Below are 23,909 nucleotides of genomic sequence, written 5' to 3'. Positions count from 1 at the left end.
GTAGGTACAAAAACAACATCATCAGCAATCAGATTCCATTACAATCACAGGTGTTGAAACAGCATAAAAAGTTAACTGTTGTGTCAGCAGTGCTGAGATAATTTGAGGTAAGATGAATGATCATATGCTAAGTGAAATTAACACCAAGATGTGGCTCAAAGCAAAAGCAAATGATTCTTTCTCCTTTTCCACTTCACCTGCAACTTGTCCTTATTTTGGGTTTGGGGATTTGTACGGTTGTTTTTACACCCCCGGTATAGGGGTGTGTATAGGTTTCGGTCGATGTGTTTGTTTGTTTGTTTGTGTGTTTGTGTGTTTGTGTTCGCATATAGATCTCAAGAATGAACGGACCGATAGTCACCAAACTTGGTGAACAGGTTCTATACATTCCTGAGACGGTCCTTACAAAAATTGGGACCAGTCAAACACACGGTTAGGGAGTTATTGGTGGATTAAGATTCTACAAGGACTTATAGAGAAACATATTCATGGTCAAAGGGAAATAACCTTCTCAGTTGGTGGCAGTGAGAATGGGTGCAGTGAGAATGGTTATTTCCCTTTGACCAACGGGGGTGTTTTTCCTACCTCGAAGGAATTTCTTGTTCTCTTTTCTTTTGCTTTGTTGATGGGTTTTTTCATGAGACTACAACCGCCGCCTTTTTAAGCATGTATGAATATTCAAATTCCATTCATGAGGCATTTTTGTTTCACTGCATTCACTCCAAATGACTGACAACTGACCATGCTGGTTTCATCCTCTGTGTGCACATCCGCCGGTCGTCCCAGTCGCCCTTGCAGCTGCTTCATTTTCTCTCTCGTCTGTACAAATTACGAAGCAAAAGTGTCAAAGCAAAAGGCTCAATGCTTTTAAAAAGCAGAGCCCCCGTAAAGCGGTGTAGGGCCGCCTGAATGGCAGGGTAAAAACGGTCATACACGTAAAATCCCACTCGTGCAAAAAGTGAATGTGGGAGTTTCAGCCCATGAACGAAGTAGAAGAAAATGCAGAGCTTCTTCTCTTTATTAGAAAACAAGAGTTACACAGTTTGTCTGTCAATTTTTCAGCAAATGAACCATGTACCCTTTCCCTCAGGTTCCAAGCAGGATCTTTTGCACTAAAATGTATTGTTGTTGAGAGAAGAGAAATAGACAAAACAAGACCAATTCTTTATTAACGAGGGTTATGGCATAAGAAAACAGGTGCTTTTGTACATATAGCCCTCGCCTCTACAAAAAGAGAGAGAGAGAGAGAGAGAGAGAGAGAGAGAGAGAGAGAGAGAGAGAGAGAGAGAGAGAGAGAGAGAGAGAGAGAGAGAGTTTGTCTGTGTGTGTGCATGTATGTTTGTGTGCACGCATTCTAGCAGTTAATAAAATGTGGATGTGCACAGTGTATACAAAAAACGAGGAGAGGGAGTCCTTACCTCGTTCTGCATCTTGGCGATCTGTTCGTGTTGCTTGAGCAGACTCTGCCTGTGTTCCCTGGCCAGCTCCTCGGTCTTGAACATCCTGTTTATCTCAGCCTGCACACACACACAAAGATAAACATGCACATTAACACACAAACACTGATAGAGAAACAGTGGTACATATCATATGACTGGGTGGCTGAGTGGTAACGCATTTGCGCTCAGAAGCGAGAGGTTGCGAATTCGACCCTGGGTCAGGGCGTTAGCAATTTTCTCCCCCCTTTCCTAACCTAGGTGGTGGGTTCAAGTGCTAGTCTTTTGGATGAGACGAAAAACCGATGTCCCTTCGTGTACACTACATTTGGGGTGTGCACGTTAAAGATCCCTGGATTGACAAAAGGGTCTTTCCTGGCAAAATTGTATAGGCATAGATAAAAAAAATGTCCACCAAAATACCCGTGTGACTTGGAATAATAGGCAGTGAAAAGTAGGATATGGGCCGAAATGGCTGCGATCTGCTGGTCGATGTGAATGCGTGATGTATTGTGTAAAAAATTCAATCTCACACGGCATAAATAGATCCCTGCGCCTTGAGTCCGAGTCTGGAGATACGCGCGCGATATAAGACTTCATATAACATAACATGTACTTGTCATTAGTGGACACCCTTGGGAACAGCTAGGATTATCTCCACAGTGCAGGGGGCCTTTCATGACAGGGTGCCTCTGTGCATCCCTTCTTGTACCCCAATACACCTTCTGTTTTACCTTGACTGCAAATGTCAAAATTACGTCCGGAGATTAACCCGTTTGCTGCCAGTTAATATTTGTATACAAAGCATTACCTGTATTTACCTGACTTGACAACTTACAATGTGCCTTTGATGCACATTGTTTGCTTGTTGTTCTTCTTCCTCTTCTTTCTTGTATATTGAATAGTTTGTTGCATATTAAGGGGAGGTGGGCCAGTGCACTACCTTTTTTTTAATTTTGAATGTTTTATTGTGTCTGAATGTTATTTTATGAAAGAAATGAACAAATGATGACAAAGAATAGTCACTTTTTGTATTTTCGGTTGCTGGTTTTTGTTTTACGTGACAAAAACAGTCAAAATACAGACAAAAGTGGAGTACAGGAGATACACGGATTTTCATCAGATGGGATTGTCACACTTCTAATTATTGTTTTATTTTATCCTTCTGGGTATGCTCTAGGGGATTACGAAGCAGATCTTGTTTATTATATTTATATTTGGAGTTAGGAACACTTCTTTGTTACAACTGTCAAACTTTAGGGTAACGCTTGCGAAATTATTTTTTGAAATAATCTGGATATGACTATAATAAAATTTCAGCAAAATCCCTTCGTAATCCCCCAGAATGTTGTATTCTGCACAAACTACAAAAGAAAATATTGCTCTAGCTAAATTACAGCCAGAGAAATCGCGTAACCCAAGACGTAACCGTAGGCAAAATGGCTGAACTGAGAAAAACGACATTGAAGATTGAACACCACAGAAACACTATTGAAACAGACACACAAGGACAAAACTGTGTTATGAATGAACAGCTTAGTTTATTTGAATTGCAAACTACTTAGCCTTTAGCACGCCAGCAGAGAATTTATGCGTCCATCCCTTCTTTCCCTCTGTCAACCAGCATGGGGATACTGCCCCCAGCGCTAAACGTGCATCAATGACCCGATTCTCGTTTGTATTTGCATGCGAGAATAACGGTATTTTTAACGGTAACTTACTTGAGCCAGAACGAGACTTATTTCCTTCTGTTATCTCGTCGATTTGTTGGTTTCCTCGAAGTTTTCTGCTTTTGTTTTTACATCGATACAGTACTTTGGTGCTTCGACAAGCAAGATGGAGGATGATGAGTTTGAAACTTTCGTTTGATTGTTTTTTGACAACAAATCGTACGTGGAATCTGAACGATTTACTGAGGAAGCTCTTCGCAATGAACTGTGTATCGCGGTGAAGAAAATGACACAGTTCGTCAAGACAGTGACGGAATTTACGAAAGTGCAGATTGATACAAACAGTTGCTGATCCAGTTTCGTTCGGGAAATGGCAGGCCCAGCAAACATTACCGATAATCTGACTGATGTTGGATACTTTCTCCTGTTTTTGTTTTTTTTGCGTAGCAAATGCTCAACTTGCTTGTCGAGGAGATACTGCACAGAAACTGACTCAAATTCAGCGCAAAGCAAGCCAGTGCCGAGACGTAAAAAGTGTGCTGCATGGCGTGTTCGGAAATGGCGACCTGTGGATCTGCGTGGAGATCAAAGCTTTCCTCTGTATCGGAAACACCGACAGAATCCAAACTTTGGCCTAGTACCAGCGGAACTACTTGTTGTTGCTAACCGAACTAATAAAGACATTGTCCTCTTTCTTATTTCGAGCCATTGTTATCGTATCAAAGGTTGTTTCTCAAGGAAAAATTCGCTTTCGGTTGTCACCGATCGTTTGATGTGTAACCAGGATGATGTAAAACCGAGTGAACTTCGGGTGTTCCCGTCATGGCCGAGAGTCTCTTCGGTAGTTTCCGTATGCAAAATTCGTAAGCTGAGCATGCGCACTCGCAAAGTAAACTGGTTCCCGATTTCGGTTTATGAAACGAACCAATGGATGTCGAGTACCTTCCAAATAAGGATATTTCCGTTCGATTACGATTGCTGCCTTTGCAACGGACAAGTGGCTGAGTGAATGGAACATTCATCAAAACACTGATGTCATGTTATAGGTCAAGAGCTGCTGCGCAGTTTCGTATGTCGTGAATGCACTGTTTTGCTGAGGACAAAGCCGTAACTAGCCTTTGAAATGAGACAATTTTTGGCGGGGGAATATCGACTACAGAAGACAATCAATGCCACACATGTTCACATTTTGTCTTTATTGACAGATAAATAGGACACTTTTGACAAAAACACCGACACACATGGATGATAGGTATGTTATGGAAACATAATCTGCTAAAATACCCAAAACAGTGTTTTGAACGATTTGGTCAATTTTGCACTGGCCCACCTGCCCTTAAAGCAAGTGACCCAGGACCTCAGCTGACATCCTACAGGCAGTGAAAGGGTTAAAAGCAGTAATCATTCACTATCATCCTCATCAAAAGTTCTGCTCGTAACCCCCTTGTGACACATAAGCCACAATAAGAACACATATATAACCACTAGCTTCCCATGCTTCCACATTCCACTCACACACATTTCTTCTTCACTATTACATCACAGTACCTGATGTTCCTCCTGCTCCTTGCGGACGGCTTTCTCCTTGTCGGTCAGACGTTTCAGGTCCCGCTGCACTCCTTGATCCTTCTCCTTCCCCTTCAGTCGCTGCCGTTCCTGCTCCAATAGCGACAGTTGCGTCTTTGTCTTTTCTTTCAGCGCCTTGACTCGTATCCGTAGCAACGACTCTTGGTGTTGCGCCCGCATCTCTTCCTCCCGCATGATGTTGCGTACGATGTCGATGGTGAAACGGTTGAAGGAGTCCTCTCCACCGAACACGGAGGTCAGGTCGTTGACACGGTAGGACGTTCCTGTGAAGGGAGAGAAAAGAGAGGGTGGTTAGTGGGGATTGTGGAAGGAGTTGTTGGTTCAAAACACTTGATATTTCTTTCGAATACATCACCTCAATTTAACTAATAGGAGTTACCTTACTTACGAGTGCTAGACTGAGAAGCGTCCTATGTTACCAGTACTAGACTGTAAACAAGGTCGCTAACTCTAGATTTCCGTCGGTATACCATTTAGGGGAGTAGTCTCCCTTTGTCGGTAGTACCTCTCTGCGCATGTGCCAATGCCCATAATCCCCAGTTTCAATTTCTTGCTACGGGGAGCTAGACGTGTATTTAGACCTTTCCCGTCTAAGAAGACTTCCTTCACAGGAACTACAACATTCACCTTCAATCACGGTTTGGGCTTTCCTTTTTAAGGGCGATTACTACGCCCGTATACATTCAATGATTCATCACGTTGAACAACGTAACGAACCGTGAAAATGAAAGTGAAACGGCTTAAAATGTAACAAAGTTACTTGGTCATAAGTAGAAGGTACTTCAATCATCAATGATACCTTGTTGACACACAGAGCCTAACAGGCTCCGTTACTTGTCTTTTTTTTAACTAGTGAACATGCAATTGAACGACAACTATTCTTTACTCAGTCGTTACGAATGTCGAACAGATATTTACAGCGGTTGGACCGGTTTCATTGGCGCAATAGAACTCCGCGAACGATAACTTACCTTGCCGCTTTCAATGGAAAGCAACGGCAGGTCACCCTACACATCAATGTAGGAATACGAACAAGACCTTCAACTTCGAAATTACCCGGAAGTTTTTTGCGTTTTAACAGCTTTTTATCGACTACAGCGAGGTTTACCATGCGCGTTATCCCGACCGGAAGCGCATTTCTGATCCGAATTTTTAGGCGTACAAAGTACCGAGCGCCCGCGAAGGTTACATACGGCGTATGAATACTTCTGTCATTACAAACTGCGATGACTCTTGCGGGCAGCGTAGATACGGAACGCAGTACGCTTGAACGCTGATTGAACTGAAGGCACAGAGCGCCCGCGAATGTTACATATATGGCGTATGAATACTTCGGTCATTACAAACTGCGATGACTTTTGCGGGCAGCGTAGATACGGACCGCAGTACGCTTGAACGCTGATAGAACTGAAAGCGGGTTGTATCGAAGAATAACAACAACAAACCTCGCCCGCTTGGAAAGAAAACCAAAAACTGAGATTGAGATATATATGCGCCTCCGGGAATATTACGGAGGGAACTTCCTTTACTCTCAGAGAAAGGCAAGTAATTCTCTCTCCTATGTTTCTGGGAAACGATGTTTTCTGCGGTTGGCAGATTATGGTTTTGGTATTTTTATCAGATGATCATGGTGGACTCACAGAGACCACGTGGTGGTACTTCTTCAAATTGGATAAAGAATACTTTCCTTGCCAGCTTAACTTGATTAACTTGTAAACTTGTATGCGTGCATACATACACATTATATATATAAATATATATTAAATTAAAAAAAAAAAAAAAAAAAAAAAAAATTTTTAAATTGACAAGGAAGAATTAAAGTGTATGCAAACACAGATGGGACATCTTTATTGGGATATAATCCTTTTTTCTTGGCAAAGGGTATCAAAGAAGTCAGTTGATGTTACAAATTCCATTTTCATGGAGTGTTTAAATCAGCTATCTGAGTGGTAAAAGATTTAACTTATGGATAAACTCAAGTGTTTACACTTTGAGATTTACACTCAGCTAAGATCTGTTGATACCACAGTGCCAGGAGACAGCTCTTCAAATTCAATTAGAACAGGCACACATATATACTTATGTTCTGTTCCAGTGCACAATTGATGTGAATGACATGTTATGAATAATATACAGTTGAAACCATGCCTTAGGGGCATGAATAAACTTGGTTGTTAACACATGAGTATTACACTCAGCTGAGTTTTCACAACATGCAAGATCGAGCAAGGCTCTGAATAATACTCACAGGGGAGCTTCCTATAATGTTGTCATGCCTCTACTTATTCCTGGTTCGTAGGCAAAACCTAAGCCTTTGACCTTTAACAAGGCCACATCTCTACTGTTGTCACCTAATCCTACGACTAGGTTCTCAGAAATAGACAACAGGACCTAACAATAAGAGGCCGCCCTTAAATAACACTGGCTCTAGTCAGGTTCATACAAGGGATACAATGTTTATCATTTCATATTATGGAAAATATAACATATTTGCTAAACGGATGTTGTTACAACACACAATTAACTATGCCTCCTAGACAGAGCGGCTACTCTCATGAGAAAGGTACTGGATAAACTCTTGGCACATCCATGCCGTTATCAGTACGAGGGGGAATTAAGTCATATTGACATGTATTTATATATACGTAGACATTACCAAACAGACAATGTCGGGCGCTCTGGGGGAATACCTCCAGTAAGCACAGGAAGAGACAGGCTTCCTTTTCGCCCTGATAACTCCCAGGATCGTTGCGACAGCTTATGACAGACCCTCCAGCTGTCAGGCAAGACGTCCACTGGGCGTAACATGAGTAGAATCTCCCTGAGGTAGCTACAGCCTCGTCTGCAACCTCTCCCTTGAGGTGACCCCGAAACACGGCTGTTGACAGGACTGGGCCCCTCCCACCACTATCTTTGCCAGGGTTCCCCATCATGATGGTGGCTTCATGCATTTTGACTACCAGTATTCAGTGCTGCAAACTGCCTGTAGCGATGCTTCAGCACCGGAAGGACAGCTCCCGCCCCCCATTGCCTGTCTACCACCTCCTGACGGACTGAGGAAGACCTAATGTTTAACGCTCTTGGAACTAGACCAACACTTCAGGCCTGACCATATTCAGCAGTGCCCGGCTACACAGAAGTCTGGGAGTGTGAGGAGAATGCCTAGAGCCTCCTAGTTATCTTCATCACCTGGAATGGAGAGCTAATTGTTAGAGGCTACAACCTTCACACCGGGGAGCCGCCCTATCAGTAACAAGATGGCACCTGCAATCTGCATACAGATCACCAGTCAAACAGCGGTGGACAACTGAACAGGGTATAGTAGTCACATCAGTTTCCATGCATACTGCAAGCTCTTGAGGTCTCTAGATGTCTCCTTCGGATACACAGCTACAAGACAGACACTGCGTACCAAGATAAGAGGAATCAAAGTGTCTCAAGACATTTGCCTGAGGAAACGACTCTGAAGATCACTCACACTTGGAGTGGAGCTTGTTCAACAGGGTAACAGGCCCAAGAATCTTGCCATACAAGCGTCGGGCAACACGGGTGAGCATGTTCAGGCTACATCACAAGGCGGGGAGCTGTTGGAGATAACGCAGAGACGGGGGAAGAAGTGCTCTGAGATCGTCAAGTACAGAATGCTTTCATGACCTGTGGACGGACTCAGCGTAACAACTTGTAAGAGTTGCCCCTTCTTCCTGAATGTCATCTGACACCCGCATCAGCCAGGGGATGATGATAGAAATGTCAGATTGTACAGTCGACACTCAACAGAGGATGTCCGACACCTGTAACAGGTCACATCTCGACTGATAATGGTAACAACTCTGGCAGAAGCATCAACAGGAGAGACGACAGTAGACGTCCTAGAGAAGGGATGGGCCGTTTAAGATCACTGGACAGGTGCCCCTGAGATGATCAGCAGCTTTTGGAAGACAACCTACCCCAGGGTCAGGCAGTCCTTAGGCTACAAAACCTCATGGTTATCATCCTTGGACCAAGTCAAGAACCGCCCTGATATGGCGCTTCGTGGTCGGCTGGGCGTTAAGCAAACTAACAAACCAAGTCAAGGCAAAACCCTTCAACAGGGACAGCACTCAACCTACGTCATGCTTCAGAGACGGACAGACTTGACTAAAGAGGGAATGTCTCCCGAGGTGACTCCGCCCGTTTTTCCATGGACTTTCCAGGAAGGACACTGAGAGATAGTCTGAGGTCTGGCCAGCCATCCGCACTATGAGATCCATGGGCCAGATTTCATAGATCAAGGAGGACCTCTCAGCCCATGCGGATTGATTAGTGCTGCCAGACATCTTGGACTGGGTAAACCATACGTCCCTCCATCATTGAGTCAAATTTTCCTGGAACAAGAAGAGCTTCCTCTACCTTTAGGGGTATTGGGTACGGCCACAGACACACTTGGATTTGGGAAGGCTCAGCCACCCCTTCCAACCGAACCTTGAATTGGACAAGCTTCGTTTGCCTCTTACAACTGGCGCTCTAAAATGCCTGGACTCAAAAGCTAAAGGAGCTGGAGGAAAGAGACACAGTGAGATCCTAGCAGGAGCTAGGAATACCACACAAGGCTATCTCCCTCGCTCCCAGTCTACGGTGACACAAGGTTATTGGGTGAGTATAAGTTGTGTCACTCTAAGAGCTTGAGGTAGAGACACAGTGAGATCCTAGCTGGAGCCAGGAATACCACACCAGCCTTTTCTCCCTCGCTCGAAGAGCCTGAGGTAGAGACACAGTGAGATCCTAGCTGGAGCCAGGAATACCACACCAGCCTATCTCACTCACTCCCAGTCTACGGCTACGCGTCGTTTTTGGGCGAGAAACGTGGCAACTCGGGTGCTGACTAAGACCTTTGTCAAGTCAGAACTATGCATCAGACCAAGAGAGTACACCTCCTGCCTCAGGCAGGGGCCTGAAAACAACTCTGCATAGTCACCCTAGAGCTCAGCTCCACAAACAGCTGAAGTGCCCCAGAGCTCACAAAGCTATGCTGGTCAGACAATGCAACACTTGCCGCCCACAGCCACGCCTACTGAAAATCCAGATATGGACTTGGGTGATCTAGGCAGAAGTACTACTGAGATCACAACATAAGACATCTTTGTGAGTTCAACTACCAGGGGGCAGAACTTTGCATCAGCCCAAGATAGTGCACCTTCGGCCATAGGCCGGAGAACATCACTGCATAGTCATCTAAGAACTTGTGAGCTCTACAGAAATCTGGAGTGTCCCAGAACCCACAAAACCTATGCTGGGCAGACAACCCAGCAGATGCCACCTACAACCATGTTTACAGAAAACCTAGATCAAGGACCTGGCTGATCAAGCCAGAAAACGGTCCTGCTGAAATCACAAATGGGACCTCTCAGTGAGTTGCATGCCAGGCATGGCACCCTCTTGAGTAAGACAAGAGCGGTCATTCAGCCAATAAGGGCTCAGAGATGCCCATGGTCACTGGGGACCCCCTCACGCTATAAGTGTGGAATTTCAAAGTAAGAAGCAGGTTTTCCCCTTGGGTAAAGGCAATACAGCTGGCTGTCTTTCACTGGCTATTCTAGGACAAATGGTACCTATAACCATTAAGGGTAGGCTTATAGCCCCCACATGCGTTGAGACAGGCACAGGTAAGGTGCAGACAGTGACCGTACTGCTGAGCGCACTTGCGCTTACTTCCTGTCACGCAGGAGGAACAGCTAAGTCAGCCTGAATTTACACTGGTATCTGTGCCTACCATCCTCATTAGAGAGGTAAATTCAGAGAGGATATAAAAATATATATTCATTCATGCGACTGGCACAATTGTTTGCCATGGAAAGTGGTGCCTCAGACCAGAATTCTACAGGATCTCTGGAAACTCTGTCAATCTCCCTTAAATGGAGGATCAGTCGCAGAGACGCACCTTGGTGATAAGTTCAAGGTATTAGAGGAATTGTTATCTCTGACCATTCCTCATCTTTTAGGTCGTTCACCTGATCCGCCTGCAGAACTTTACGTTGCTGGGGAGTTGGGTCGCTCAAGGCGCATAATGGCAAGTCATAACCATAACCCAACATTGATAAAGACAAGTGATCAGAGGAATAGTAACGACCATCGAGTAGAAACCAGCTCTACATTGACAGGTGGGACTTTCTTTCGATTGTCCCTTTCTGGAGCAAGTTGACACAGTGGCAACAATGCAACTTGCCACTCGCCCGACTCAGGATTTCTTGCTTCTCAGTCCGATGATCTATCCTTTTCTTCCCCCGATTTTACAGGGGGGATTCCGGACAAATGGGCTGAGTCGGGTGAGGTGACACTAGATTACCGATCGAAAGTCAACCCTCCAGCCTGTTATCTATTCTCCTATTAGTTAAATTGAGGTGATGTATTCGAAAGAAATATGTATTTTTTACAAGTAAAATGACTATTTCTAAGAATACTCACCTCAATTTAACCAGAGACCCTCCCACCAACCCCGCTATTGACTTAATAGCTTCGAATTGAAACTGGGGATTATGGGCATTGGCACATGCGCAGAGAGGTACTACCGACAAAGGGAGACTACTCCCCTAAATGGTATACCGACGGAAATCTAGAGTTAGCGACCTTGTTTACAGTCTAGTACTGGTAACATAGGACGCTTCTCAGTCTAGCACTCGTAAGTAAGGTAACTCCTATTAGTTAAATTGAGGTGAGTATTCTTAGAAATAGTCATTTTACTTGTAAAAAATACATATTTTGGCAATGTTTTGGGTTTGTTTTGCTTCCTCAGTAAAACTAGTGCACAAGATCCCTAAATTAACCAAACTGATACAATCACATTTACAAATATTCCCTCTCATATCAGTATTTATTGTCCTATTTCTGGTAATGTGTTTTCTTGTTGTTTGTTTCTTCAGTCATGCATGCATGTTCTTTTCAACATCGGATCAGTCTATTAAGTTTGACAATAGCACTCACTATCAGTTCAACCTTCTGATTATGGAAAGGGACTGCCCACACTTGCACACAGGGCTTAGTACAACAGCAGCAGGACAAACCATCACACAAACCAATGTGATACAGACACAGACAGCTCATGCTTACCATCTTCAGTGAGAGCTCTGCTGCTTTTCTGACGCTGAGTATCCCTTCGATTTCCTGCTGCCTGCCTGAAGGACTCATCTTCTGTCATCGACTCATCGAACGACAGCGAGTAGTCTCCATCTGCAAAGCATGTCACAATGATATGTTTAACTCTGCCAATGCTGCTCCCAAGCCCACATCCCTTCATGACATGTGATATGAACAGAATGTACTCCCCTCTTTTCCCCCAAAGACAAACAACAACAGTGACTAAGAACCATAAAAAGGTATACCCAAAATGAAGAGAGGCTATTTTTTGGAATGGTTAACTCAGGTGTGAGTGTGTGTGGATACACCAAGGGCATGGCGTAGACAAGTTACACTTCACTTAGAAAGTATTACACATATTCTTCAGCTGATACTAAACTTACCAGGCACTTCTTCTGGAACAGCACTGACATCAGGGCTGTGTCTGTCAGCATCGCTAGCAGTCTTGATGGAGGCGTCTGAATCTTCCGCCGTCTTTACAGACTCTATGGAGTCTTCCGCTGTCTTGACGATGGACGTCACGGAGTCTTCCGCTGTCTTCACTGAAGAGGTCCTGTTATCAGAAACAAATGAAGACATTCTGTTGAAAAGGCAATGCATTTTGATATGCTTTAAAGCTGCAAGTTCAGGGTTCTATTCTTCACTATGTTTTTTTCAATGTCTACACAGACTTCTGTCCATTTTCCTTCAGTATTTTGTCACCATGATCTCTTTCTGAAAGTTTTGAAAGATTAGAGAAAAGTTAGTTCAAACAACAAAACCCTGGTTACTCTGTTTCCTGATGTTTACAACTTCAAAAGTTCCAATAGAGGTCAGACATTTTGAATTGCTGTTTGAAAGAACAGAACATCAAAAGGAAAAAGAAAGAAAATAAAAACCAAACACACGCTCTGTCCCCTCCCCCCTTCTTCACACACACACACACACACACACACACACACACACACACACACACACACACACACACACATACACTCTCCCTTTGCCCTCTCTTTTTTGCGCACATTCACCAACAAAGAGAAAGAAAGCAACTCCTTACTTTGACCTGGTGGTAGGTGATCGTGTGACAGCTGAGCGAGAGGGAGACGCTGAGGAGGCAGACTTGGTGAAGGTCTCTGAATACTCTGTGTCGTCACGACCTCCAGAGCGAGGTGAAGGTGAGGTCGCCTTGGTGTCAGGACGACGGTTCTCTGCTGGCACAAGCAGTGTTCTGTTGCCTGTCAACGCAATGGTCAAGAAACTTGCATGTAAATGTAAGGAACTTGTATGATGAAGATACGTTTTCTTTCCTCTATTTATTTTTTATTCAAATTCTTTATTTTTTTTTTAAACCAATGCAGTTTTTAAATACTGTGAATGCGGATCAAAGCTCACACACACACACAAGCTCACACGCATTGGCAAGAGAGAGCAACAAGTCTCAAATGCTGTTGTTTGCAAGAGCCTGTGAATGTGTGCACACAAATTTGCTTACTCCTACATTATCGACCTACACATCTCAGTTGATGACAAGAACATGCTCTTACACTGCTACTATTTTGAAGAGGGGTTCTTTGTGAAAAGACTGTAAAGGCGGTCCTTAGTTGAGCCTGAAGTCTTTTTACCCAAAACTCAGTGCTAAAGCTTGGTGCGGCCAGCTTGGCAAAATATACTTTGCGAAGTCTTTTTACCCAAAACTCAGTACTAAAGCTTGGTGCGGCCAGCTTGGCAAAGTATACTTCGCGTAGTCGACTTTGACCAGTTAAGGCCAGGCTTTAAGGCAGAAGAAGGCAGGAAAGGGGAGAAAGTTGACTGGGAAGAAACTAACCTGGCTGCCTGTTGGCCTGTATGGAGGAGAGAAGAGACATGTCGGAGGCTGGCGCCTGCACCCCCTTGCTCATGTTGAGCTGTTGCTGAAGCTGCTGAGCCGACGCCAGTCTCTCCTCCTGCACCTGCAGCTGTAACGTCCTCAGTTCTGCACTGTGCTCCTGCTGTCTGGCCTGGGGAGATTACATCATGTCAGTCAGTTGAAGACAAACCACTCAAGATTCAACATTGTACTGTCCTAATAAAAACAAGGAGCATTACCATGCAGTTTTGGGCGGTTACAGACATAAAATACATCACATTTACTAAGAATTAAGAATTGCACTAAAAAAAATTACACTAAAACCAAGACGTCTCTTCCTAACCCTCTCTTCCAAAGTAAAACCTCAGGCGTCAAAAGCGAAACACAGTTCGAGAAGACTTCATAATGCGAATGATGGCGCCAGGTAAAGATTCTGTCTCTTCTCCTGCATGTCTCAAAAAAACTGACAAAGAATTTCGAGAACAAAGATTGTTTCGGTGACTTCGGCATATCAGCAAGAGAAAATAATCGTACGGTCACCGATAGGCTGTGCATGTATCGGTATTGTATATCATTGAGCACAAGGGACAATGTTACAACATAATGATAAGACCTTTTGCTAAGTCAGGGGACACAGATGCCTCAAGGTTTGCTCATTGTCATCTGTTGTTCAAGGTAGGCCGAAGTGCAATTCAATCCCTTTACAGACAACACTTCTGTAAAACGGGAACTACTACATGTACCAAATGCTGAAGCTATCTTTGGTGACAGATTTTAGTCTAAACATGGAAACATGGAACATAAACATAAAGTACCAATCAACCTGTAAATGAGAGAAACAGCTAGACACTGCAATTCTAGATTTAATGCGTGTGCATGTATAACAGATTGTTTTCCTCCCCAAAAGCTAGACAGTTTACACAGTCACTTCATCACACAGTCTGTTTCATTAGATTCACAGTCCTGTAGCAAACCTAGAACGTCAGGACAATAAGGGAAAGATGATAAATAACAACACAAATGCCTACCACCACCCCCTGCTGCCTAAACCTAACACAAAAACACATTACCCAGACTTCCCTCTTACCTTCAGAACTTGAGCAACAGACACCGTCTCCTGCTGAGCCAAGGCCACAGCTCGTGTTCGCTCAGCGCTGGACAGCTGGCGAATGGAATCCTCAAGACTTTCCAGGCGAGCCAGCTCAGCGGCCATCTGACGTTCCAGTGCGGCCGGGGACCATCGGGCCTCCGCTGGCTCGTCTTGGGTGGTGTCCACAACAATGGGATGATCGTAGTTCTGGGGACATGATAAGCATTTGTTATCAATAGAAATTCTGGCTGCTTTTGTTTCTTACTCTCTCCAGTAAAATCTGGGAGTGCATGAGCTCTGTTATCTAACTTTAAACTTTGGTTGGAAATTTGTCATTTGTGACCCTCCACCACGGCATGAGTCGCATGTCACCTTTGCATGATTTTCATATTTTTAAATTTTCATAAAGAGTTTTGTATGCTCTATCCAGTGGTGAAAACCGTTTTAGGAAAGAGCAATAACTGTTTGAGTTATAAGCCTGTGACTAAGGTGACCCTCACACTGTTACCAGACACTCCCCGGACTTATATTAAGCCTAGCGCAGAACCGCGCGAGGTGACATGCGACTCATTTCGTGGTGGAGGGTCACATTTGGCAGTTTTAACACTTTCCTGCATTGCAACAAGATGATTACAGGTTTTGGGACTCAATAAGCAATCCACCCTGAAAGTAATTCAGCTGCCTTTATTTCTCACTCCGACAACATTTAAGAGTGCCGGAGTTCTGCTGTCCATTCCTTGACATTTCTGTATGAAAATCTGTCGTCTGCGCATTCTAGCACCTCAATGTGCCATAAACTCTCCTTTGTTCGTGTGCTCAAGCATTTCTCCATCACATAAAGATTTTTGACACATGCCTTCTTTCACAGGGCTTGGGCCCCAAAGACAGGAGATCTGAAACGGATTTCAAAAACAAACCTCATTACAAAATTCATTATCAGGTCCAGAACTTGAGTGTGCACTTTCTGTATGCATAAACTTAGTGCAGAAAAAACGCTCTATTACTTACCCTGAGAGAAACGCGAGGTTCATCTTCGCTGAGCTGTGAGACATCTGTTTCCTGCCCCGTGTCTGACACCTGACGTCTGAACCCAATGGCTGACTTCTTTGTCGTCTGACGGCTTGAGACAGCTTTGGGTGTGACATCATCGTCACTGAGAGAGCAAGGAGAAAATAAAGATCTCATTCTATTTACATCTCCCTCTCCCCCCCCCCCCCTTTTTGGCTCACGTAAGTGTAGCCTATGCGATCGTAACTTTGTCTGTCTGTGCGTGCGTGCGTGCGTCTGTGCGTGTGTATGTCTGTGGTAGAAACTCTAACATTTGAAGACGTCACATTACATTGACGTCACATTATGACGTAAGAGGGTTAGACGTCACGCGAAGCAAGTACTGACAGTCTCGGTCATTATTATTTTGAGCGCGCCGAGACTAGTTGGCAGTCGTGTTCTTGTAAGTAGGCTACATGCAGACAGACAGATCTAGATCTAGTGTCTCGCTTTCTTGCACAGTTTCACCTATGCTCTTTCTGTGTGTGTGTGTGTCTGTCTGTGTGTGTCTTTGTGTGTGTGTGTGTGTGTGTGTGTGTGTGTGACGGAGTGATTGAGTTTGTGTTACTGTTTGTCGATTTCTTACGTGAGCCTTGATGGCTTCGCCTCTTGTTGTTTTGGTTATTTGTTACTGAGTATTGATTTAAAAGTACATCACTACACCACAGGAAGATACTGGAACTGATACAAATATATGAGAGATGGGTTTACTGGAATCTGTTCATGGTCAACGTTGTCTACTATCACTACCTGTAGGGAATATTTTGTAAAGCTAAGACCCGACATTAACTACCACAAACTTCAAGAACAAAATTCTGAATAGGTGCAAAGAAACAAAAATAACTCAGAACTAATTCAAACTAATTCCCACAGGAAAAGTCTACGAAACCAACAGACGCTAGTAAGGTTGTCATTGCTACAGACCTACATGCTACTATGAAAGGTTGCTATGGCTGTTAGAGATCAAATACAAAATCACTGCTGATCCTTCAATGTTCTGCTCTTGCCATCCAAACCTGCGTCAAAAAGCTTACCTCTCCAAAGTATCGTCGGATGTGGAGCGATGTCTGGAAGGGAAGGAATGTTGGTGAAGTCTTTCAGATCTATCCTCAGATCTTTTGCAGAGAAAGAAGGAATAGAAAAACTCTATAAGCAAGAAATCCTGCGCTACAAGAAACCACCTATGTACAAGCAAGAGAAACTGTTTTACAAGCTGCTATCAAATAATCAGAACACTTCAGATAAATAACATTACTACAGACTAAAATCATGGTACTCTATAATTGCAGTGTTCAGACACTATCTTTTTGTTCTACAAATCAATACTTCTCTATCTTATCAAAAGATGAAAACATTTGAGCTACTATGGTATATAAGGATAAGAAAATGCTTGAATAGCTTCATATCAGAAAAGGTCCCTTCGTGTACACTACATTGGGGTGTGCACGTTAAAGATCCCACGATTGACAAAAGGGTCTTTCCTGGCAAAATTGTATAGGCATAGATAAAAATGTCCACCAAAATACCCGTGTGACTTGGAATAATAGGCCGTGAAAAGTAGGATATGCGCCGAAATGGCTGCGATCTGCTGGCCGATGTGAATGCGTGATGTATTGTGTAAAAAAATTCCATCTCACACGGCATAAATAAATCCCTGCGCCTTGAATATGTGTGCGATATAAATTGCATAAAATAAAATAAAATAAATCCCTGCGCTTAGAACTGTACCCACGGAATACGCACGATATAAGCTTCATATTGACAGGACACGTCAGCACTATTACAGAAGCTGTCTTGACGGCTAAAACAAGTGCACAGTTCTGTAGTTAGGTAAGCAAAGGAATGTGTACAAATGCACACAGAGGAACAAATATAAAGACAGAAGACAGTCACAAAGGCAAATGGAGAGAGAGAGGGAGAGAAATAGTGGCTCTAGACTATCATCATCACCACTACAGTGGACCCCCCCCCCCCCCCCCCTTTTTAAGACCCCCGATTTAAGACTCCCTCCTTTTTCAGACTTTCTTTGCATGACCTCAGTACATTTACCTCCATTTTAAGACTCCCTCCTTTTCAAGACCCGATTTTCTCGCAATTTTGTAGGTCTTAAAAGGGGGGTTCCGCTGTATTCTCATACCTCCTCCCCAACAAGATTCAAACCCCTTACCTCGTGGCTCTTGTCCTGCCTGATGCAGACGGCTGTGACGCCTGGCTACGATCTTGCAGCGTGGCTTCCACACGCGTGTAAGTCGTGCGTGTCATCATGGGATGACCTTCGAGCGTCTGGCCAAAGACGACCTGCTGGGAGGAGGTCATTTTGGGATCCTTGAGCTGTGTGCTGTTGGACTGAGGGTGAGTGTCCCTGTCTCGGGCGCTCTGTCTGTCGGGGCGTCCTGGGGCTGGAACAAAAGGTGGTGGAAATATTCATTTTCATTTTCACTACTTTATTGTCCCATCGCTGGGAAATTCGGGTCGCTTCCTCCCAGTGGAAAGCTAGCAGCAACAAAGTCGTGCTACCCAGGTGTATGCATGTTTAGGTGTAATCAGCCACCTGCACTTATGGCAGAATGACCGAGGTCTTTTACGTGCCACAGTGGTGGAACATGGACACCGTCTCTGAGTCTGCACATAAAGTTGCCCCGTGCCTGTCCCAGCCCGGATTCGAACCTGTGACCCTGGGATCACAAGTCCAGTGCTCTACTAAATGAGCTACCGGGCCCCCAAATTCCACATGTGAACATTTACTGACTGGAACGCCAGACAATTTAGCTTTTCTTATCTCCTTACTTTTTTTTTTTTTTTTTGCAATACAAAAAACTGAAGGTTGGTGATTTCTTCAAAATAACTGATTCTGGGCCATATTCACACAAAGCAGATCAGGGAAACTGGCTAACTTCTGACAAAAGTCTCTGGGAGAAGGAAAAAGATTCCTGCATTCCCCCAAAAGTGGCGTATGACTGCCTGAATGGCAGAGTAAAAACGATCATGCACTTTTACGTGCATGATCATAAGTGAACATGGGATTTTCAGCCAATGAACGAAGAAGAAGAAGAAGTCTCCTGCTTGTGTGTGTGTCACAATGATGACAAGCATGTCACAACTGAAACTGATGATTCAACTTGTTTTGAACTTGATGTGATTTTGTGACTGGCGTACCTTTGACATATCGTTGGTTCCTGGAGAAGACATTGAGCACACTGTAGGGGTCAGAGTGAGGGTTCTCCCAGCGAAGGGTGGGGCCGGGGGCAGGAGCCCTGTACTGCACGCCGCTGAAGGCTCCAGTCTCTGGCGCCGGTGTGGTGCCGTTACGCCCTGCCTGTAACGCAGCATCGTAAAAACATTGATACAGTGGAACCACCCCTTTTAAGACACCCCCAATTTAAGACTCCCTCCTTTATAAGACCTTGTTTTTTCAGACTTTCTGTTCATAACCTATGTAAAATTACCCCCATTTTAAGACTCCCTCCTTTTTAAGACCTAATTTTCTCAAATTTTTAGAGGGGGTTCCACTGAACTCTTTTGGTACTGTCTTTTGGTACTGTCTTTTGGTACTGTCTTTTGGTACTGTCTTTTGGTACTGTCTTTTGGTACTGTCTTTTGGTACTGTCTTTTGGTACTGTCTTTTGGTACAGTCTTTTGGTACTGTCTTTTGGTACAGTCTTTTGGTACTGTCTTTTGGTACAGTCTTTTGGTACTGTCTTTTGGTACAGTCTTTTGGTACTGTCTTTTGGTACAGTCTTTTGGTACTGTCTTTTGGTACAGTCTTTTGGTACTGTCTTTTGGTACAGTCTTTTGGTACTGTCTTTTGGTTCTGTCTTTTGGTTCTGTCTTCTGGTTCTGTCTTTTGGTACTGTCTTTTGGTACTGTCTTTTGGTACTGTCTTTTGGTACTGTCTTTTGGTACTGTCTTTTGGTACTGTCTTTTGGTACTGTCTTTTGGTTCTGTCTTTTGGTTCTGTCTTCTGGTTCTGTCTTTTGGTTCTGTCTTTTGGTACAGTCTTTTGGTACTGTCTTTTGGTTCTGTCTTTTGGTTCTGTCTTTTGGTACTGTCTTTTGGTACTGTCTTTTGGTTCTGTCTTTTGGTTCTGTCTTCTGGTTCTGTCTTTTGGTTCTGTCTTCTGGTTCTGTCTTTTGGTTCTGTCTTTTGGTACAGTCTTTTGGTACTGTCTTCTGGTTCTGTCTTTTGGTTCTGTCTTTTGGTACTGTCTTTTGGTACTGTCTTTTGGTACTGTCTTTTGGTACTGTCTTTTGGTTCTGTCTTTTGGTTCTGTCTTCTGGTTCTGTCTTTTGGTTCTGTCTTTTGGTACAGTCTTTTGGTACTGTCTTTTGGTACAGTCTTTTGGTACTGTCTTTTGGTACAGTCTTTTGGTACAGTCTTTTGGTACTGTCTTTTGGTTCTGTCTTTTGGTACTGTCTTTTGGTACTGTCTTTTGGTACTGGCAGGTTTCATGGTATTAGGCCATTTTGATAGTCTCAGATTTGCTTAGTCTTTTAAATCCATATCTGTGAGAATCTGCTGTATTTGTTGTATTAACATGCAAACTAGTTGTTGTTTAAATACTTTTTTGAAAATAAAAGTTGAAATTTTTGATAATGTGTTTATTTATGTGCGTGTGAATGGTGGCGATCGTCAAAATACGGACGGATGAATTTACTTTTGCCACAGCATCACTAAACAAAGAACTAAATTCCAACACATACATGCACAAGTATCAATGCTGTGGTGGTTGAGAGTGCCAGAACACATTGAAATGATTGTTTTTCAACAACAATCGATATCCATAACACAAATTCTAACTTATACTAGCTCCGCAAAAAAAATGTATGGGGATTCGGATCTGTCCGTCCGCATAGCGATATCAAGAGCATCGAAACTAATTGTGATTTCACAGGACAAAAACACAAGTTTACCTAATTTTGTATTCTGTATATACAAGTTTGTGCACCCTTGAAGTGAGTTATAATGTTGCCGAGGTCAATTTGCCCTTGATCGACGCACGGTGACCCGAGTTTCAAAGTTGCGATCCAGTCCGTCTAAACAATGTAGCGATCGCCACTTTTTTCTTTTCATTCAAAAACTAACCGTTTGGGGAGGAAGTGACCTCACGTTGTTTTACGTTGACGCTCGCGCTCGACAGAAAAAGACCGCAACAGTTTTTCAGTTAAAAAAATCGCAAAGTAATTACATTTTCTGAGGTTTTCTAGTGTCCGTCTAGTAACAATCGCCACTCTAGCGATCGCCACTGAGTGTTGAAGTCACATTTAACTCCATTTTCGACTGTTTTAAGAAACTATTTTGACGCTCAATCGTCACGTTTCAGTGTCGAAACACGTACTGTGCATTTGCAATCAGCCGGTGTGTCCAAACTGAAATGCGAGTGATGCCTCGATTTGTGGCGATCGCTCACGTGGTTGACGGACAGAAATACCTTCTTAGGGGGTAGGGGAACAGTTACTCCTCCATACAATAATGGTGTTTACAAATGATTGCAAACTTGTCTCTTTATAAACTGTTCAGACATGTCTTCTCTTCAATAATTTTCAGTTTTGCTCGGTTTGTTAATCAGGAGCACCCTGCAGATAATTTTTCATCTGTGACAATGCTCGAAATGTTGACGTAATTCCAATGCCCATATCCTTCTCTTGTTACCTCATCTAGCCAAAACCATTGAAGATAGAAAAACATTTATTGAACAAACTAGATGCACAACGCCAGTCTTAACACGTTTTGGTCTTACATGTATATGAAAATATTGATGGCCATGGAATGGTTTGAAAAAAAACACGTTTTTTTCCTTCAAAACGGTCTAGGTCTGCCGGAAGTCGTATTTTTTCAAACCATTCATTTGAGGATCAATATTTTGATATACATACAAGAACAAAACTTGTTAAGAATGATGTGTTGCATATTTTTTGTTCAATAAATGTCTTTCTATCTTCAACGGTTTTGGCTATATGAGCTATATGCATGCATAGGATGACCGTATTGCTTTTTAGCGTTTTCAGGGTATGCCGCTTTGCGCCTGGTTTTTAGATATAAATAAGGACCAGGACTATAAAAAAAATTACTGTTTTTAGTTGTAACAAACTCACTTTGTTGGAAAAACATGTCCTTTGAATTGTGTGCCAACATTTATTTTGTAGAATTTGAGTGTGTAAATAGTAAATTGCTGAACACAATACTGTGAAACCTGCCTACTGTGCCTTTTGGTACTGTCTTTTGGTACTGTCTTTTGGAATGAGCTGAACAAAAATTTCGAAACAGAACAATTTGTCAAAGCTCTAATAACAAGCTGTATGTAACAGGACAATCGGAGTGAGATTATGTTGATTGGTACTTTTTATACCAGTAACATTAATTTTGTTGGTTGGTCAATTATGATATCAGCAGGATTTGATTAATAATAAACTGCTGTGTATGCTGCAACATCACAAAAGAACATGAACATGCCTTAAAATAAACAAGAGACTGGAAATTTTTTTCAACTAACATATTTTAGTCTCTGCTAATGCCCTGCGGATATAATGCATGACACAATAATGCGATACTGCACAATGTAATGCGCAGAGGAGCAAAACCTACCTTCAGAATAATCAGGTGGCTCAGGCATTTGAAAGGTACGATACAGTGGAACCCCCCCTTTTAAGACCCCCCAATTAAAGACTCCCTCCTTTTCTTTCTTTCTTTATTTGGTGTTTAACGTCGTTTTCAACCACGAAGGTTATATCGCGACGGGGAAAGGGGGGGAGATGGGATAGAGCCACTTGTTAATTGTTTCTTGTTCACAAAAGCACTAATCAAAAATTTGCTCCAGGGGCTTGCAACGTAGTACAATATATGACCTTACTGGGAGAATGCAAGTTTCCAGTACAAAGGACTTAACATTTCTAACATACTGCTTGACTAAAATCTTTACAAACATTGACTATATTCTATACAAGAAACACTTAACAAGGGTAAAAGGAGAAACAGAATCCGTTAGTCGCCACGACATGCTTGGGAGCATCGGGTAAATTCTTCCCCCTAACCCGCGGGGGGTTCCCTCCTTTTAAAGACCTTGTTTTATCAGACTCTGTTCATAACCTTTGTAAAATTACCCCCATTTTAAGACTCCCTCCTTTGTAAGACCTGATTTTTTTCCAATTTTTGGAGGCCTGAAAAGGGGTGTTACATTGGCAGAATGTCCTATCAAACACTCAATCAAAACAAACTAATCAAATGAGCGCACCCCATACACATACCCTACACACACACACACAGAAACAAGCTAACTACAACAGTGAAAAGCTACCTCAGGTTTGCGTTTGGGCGTTTGGGCTGCCCAGTCATCTGCGACGGTCACTTCGCTGAACGTTGATGTCTCCGTCACACTGTCGTCTTCGTCACACGGCTGAAAGCACACGTGCATGGACAAACAGTAATATTGATTGATAATACCCCGACAGCTCTTTGATGCTAAATCATACATTGAGTGAATGATATCTTTCATCCAGATATGATGGCAAACTGGCACGTCATTTATAGGTAGGCAGGGAGTATTTTCTTTTCAAAATTTATCTCTTTTTTTTTCTTCAACAATTTTGTATTCAGGCAAGCACAGATTTATAATGACACATTCAAAAGCATTGTCACTGATAAGTCACAGCAATGACAGAGCTGAACACACAAGTGGTATTCAGTTACTTCGTACATTTTCAGAGCACGTCCCGAAAATCAGAGGAATACATTGACTATTGTAATAATGTACATCACTGGTCTTTATCCAACCGTTACTAGCTGTTGATACGGAATCCATTTTTTAATAAACTGAGTCTGTTTCATGAGAATATGGTGAGCATATTCATCAATTTGGTTCAAATTATATAATTCTCTTAAAAATATTTGCATGTGGGGACGAATTTTGTTTATTCTGCATTTGTAAACAAAAAACTTTGCCGTTAATAAAATATAATCAAAACCAGCGTCTGTTTTCATGTGGTTTTCATGGTTCAATAATACCAGTGTTGGTGTAAGTCTGAGTCTGTCACAGTTATAACATTTTTCTTTCAGACATTTTTCAAATTCAGTCCAAACAACCTGGACATGTTCACATTGCCACAAATAATGATAAACTGTATCTTGTTCTAATTCACAAAAATTGC

General features: G+C 42.9%; 1 protein-coding gene across 1 annotated transcript; it reads right to left on the bottom strand.

The window, feature by feature from the left end:
- Positions 1-253: 253 nt before the first annotated feature.
- Positions 254-23,619, bottom strand: LOC138957648 (centrosome-associated protein 350-like). The gene is made up of 13 exons (XM_070328727.1): positions 23,060-23,619; positions 18,925-19,084; positions 17,936-18,167; positions 16,803-16,883; positions 15,730-15,874; positions 14,719-14,928; positions 13,611-13,782; positions 12,843-13,020; positions 12,187-12,356; positions 11,777-11,896; positions 4,655-4,956; positions 1,419-1,517; positions 254-819 (listed from the first exon to the last, which is right to left on the bottom strand). Exons 1-13 carry the CDS (start codon positions 23,255-23,257, stop codon positions 679-681), a joined length of 2,208 nt encoding a protein of 735 aa, XP_070184828.1. The 5' UTR covers positions 23,258-23,619; the 3' UTR covers positions 254-678.
- Positions 23,620-23,909: the final 290 nt, after the last annotated feature.

This window comes from Littorina saxatilis, unplaced genomic scaffold (assembly GCF_037325665.1).
Source record: "Littorina saxatilis isolate snail1 unplaced genomic scaffold, US_GU_Lsax_2.0 scaffold_1605, whole genome shotgun sequence".
Taxonomy (NCBI): Eukaryota; Metazoa; Mollusca; class Gastropoda; order Littorinimorpha; family Littorinidae; genus Littorina; species Littorina saxatilis.
Note: the sequence above shows the minus strand (reverse complement) of the source record. Positions and strands in the feature narration are given on the sequence as shown.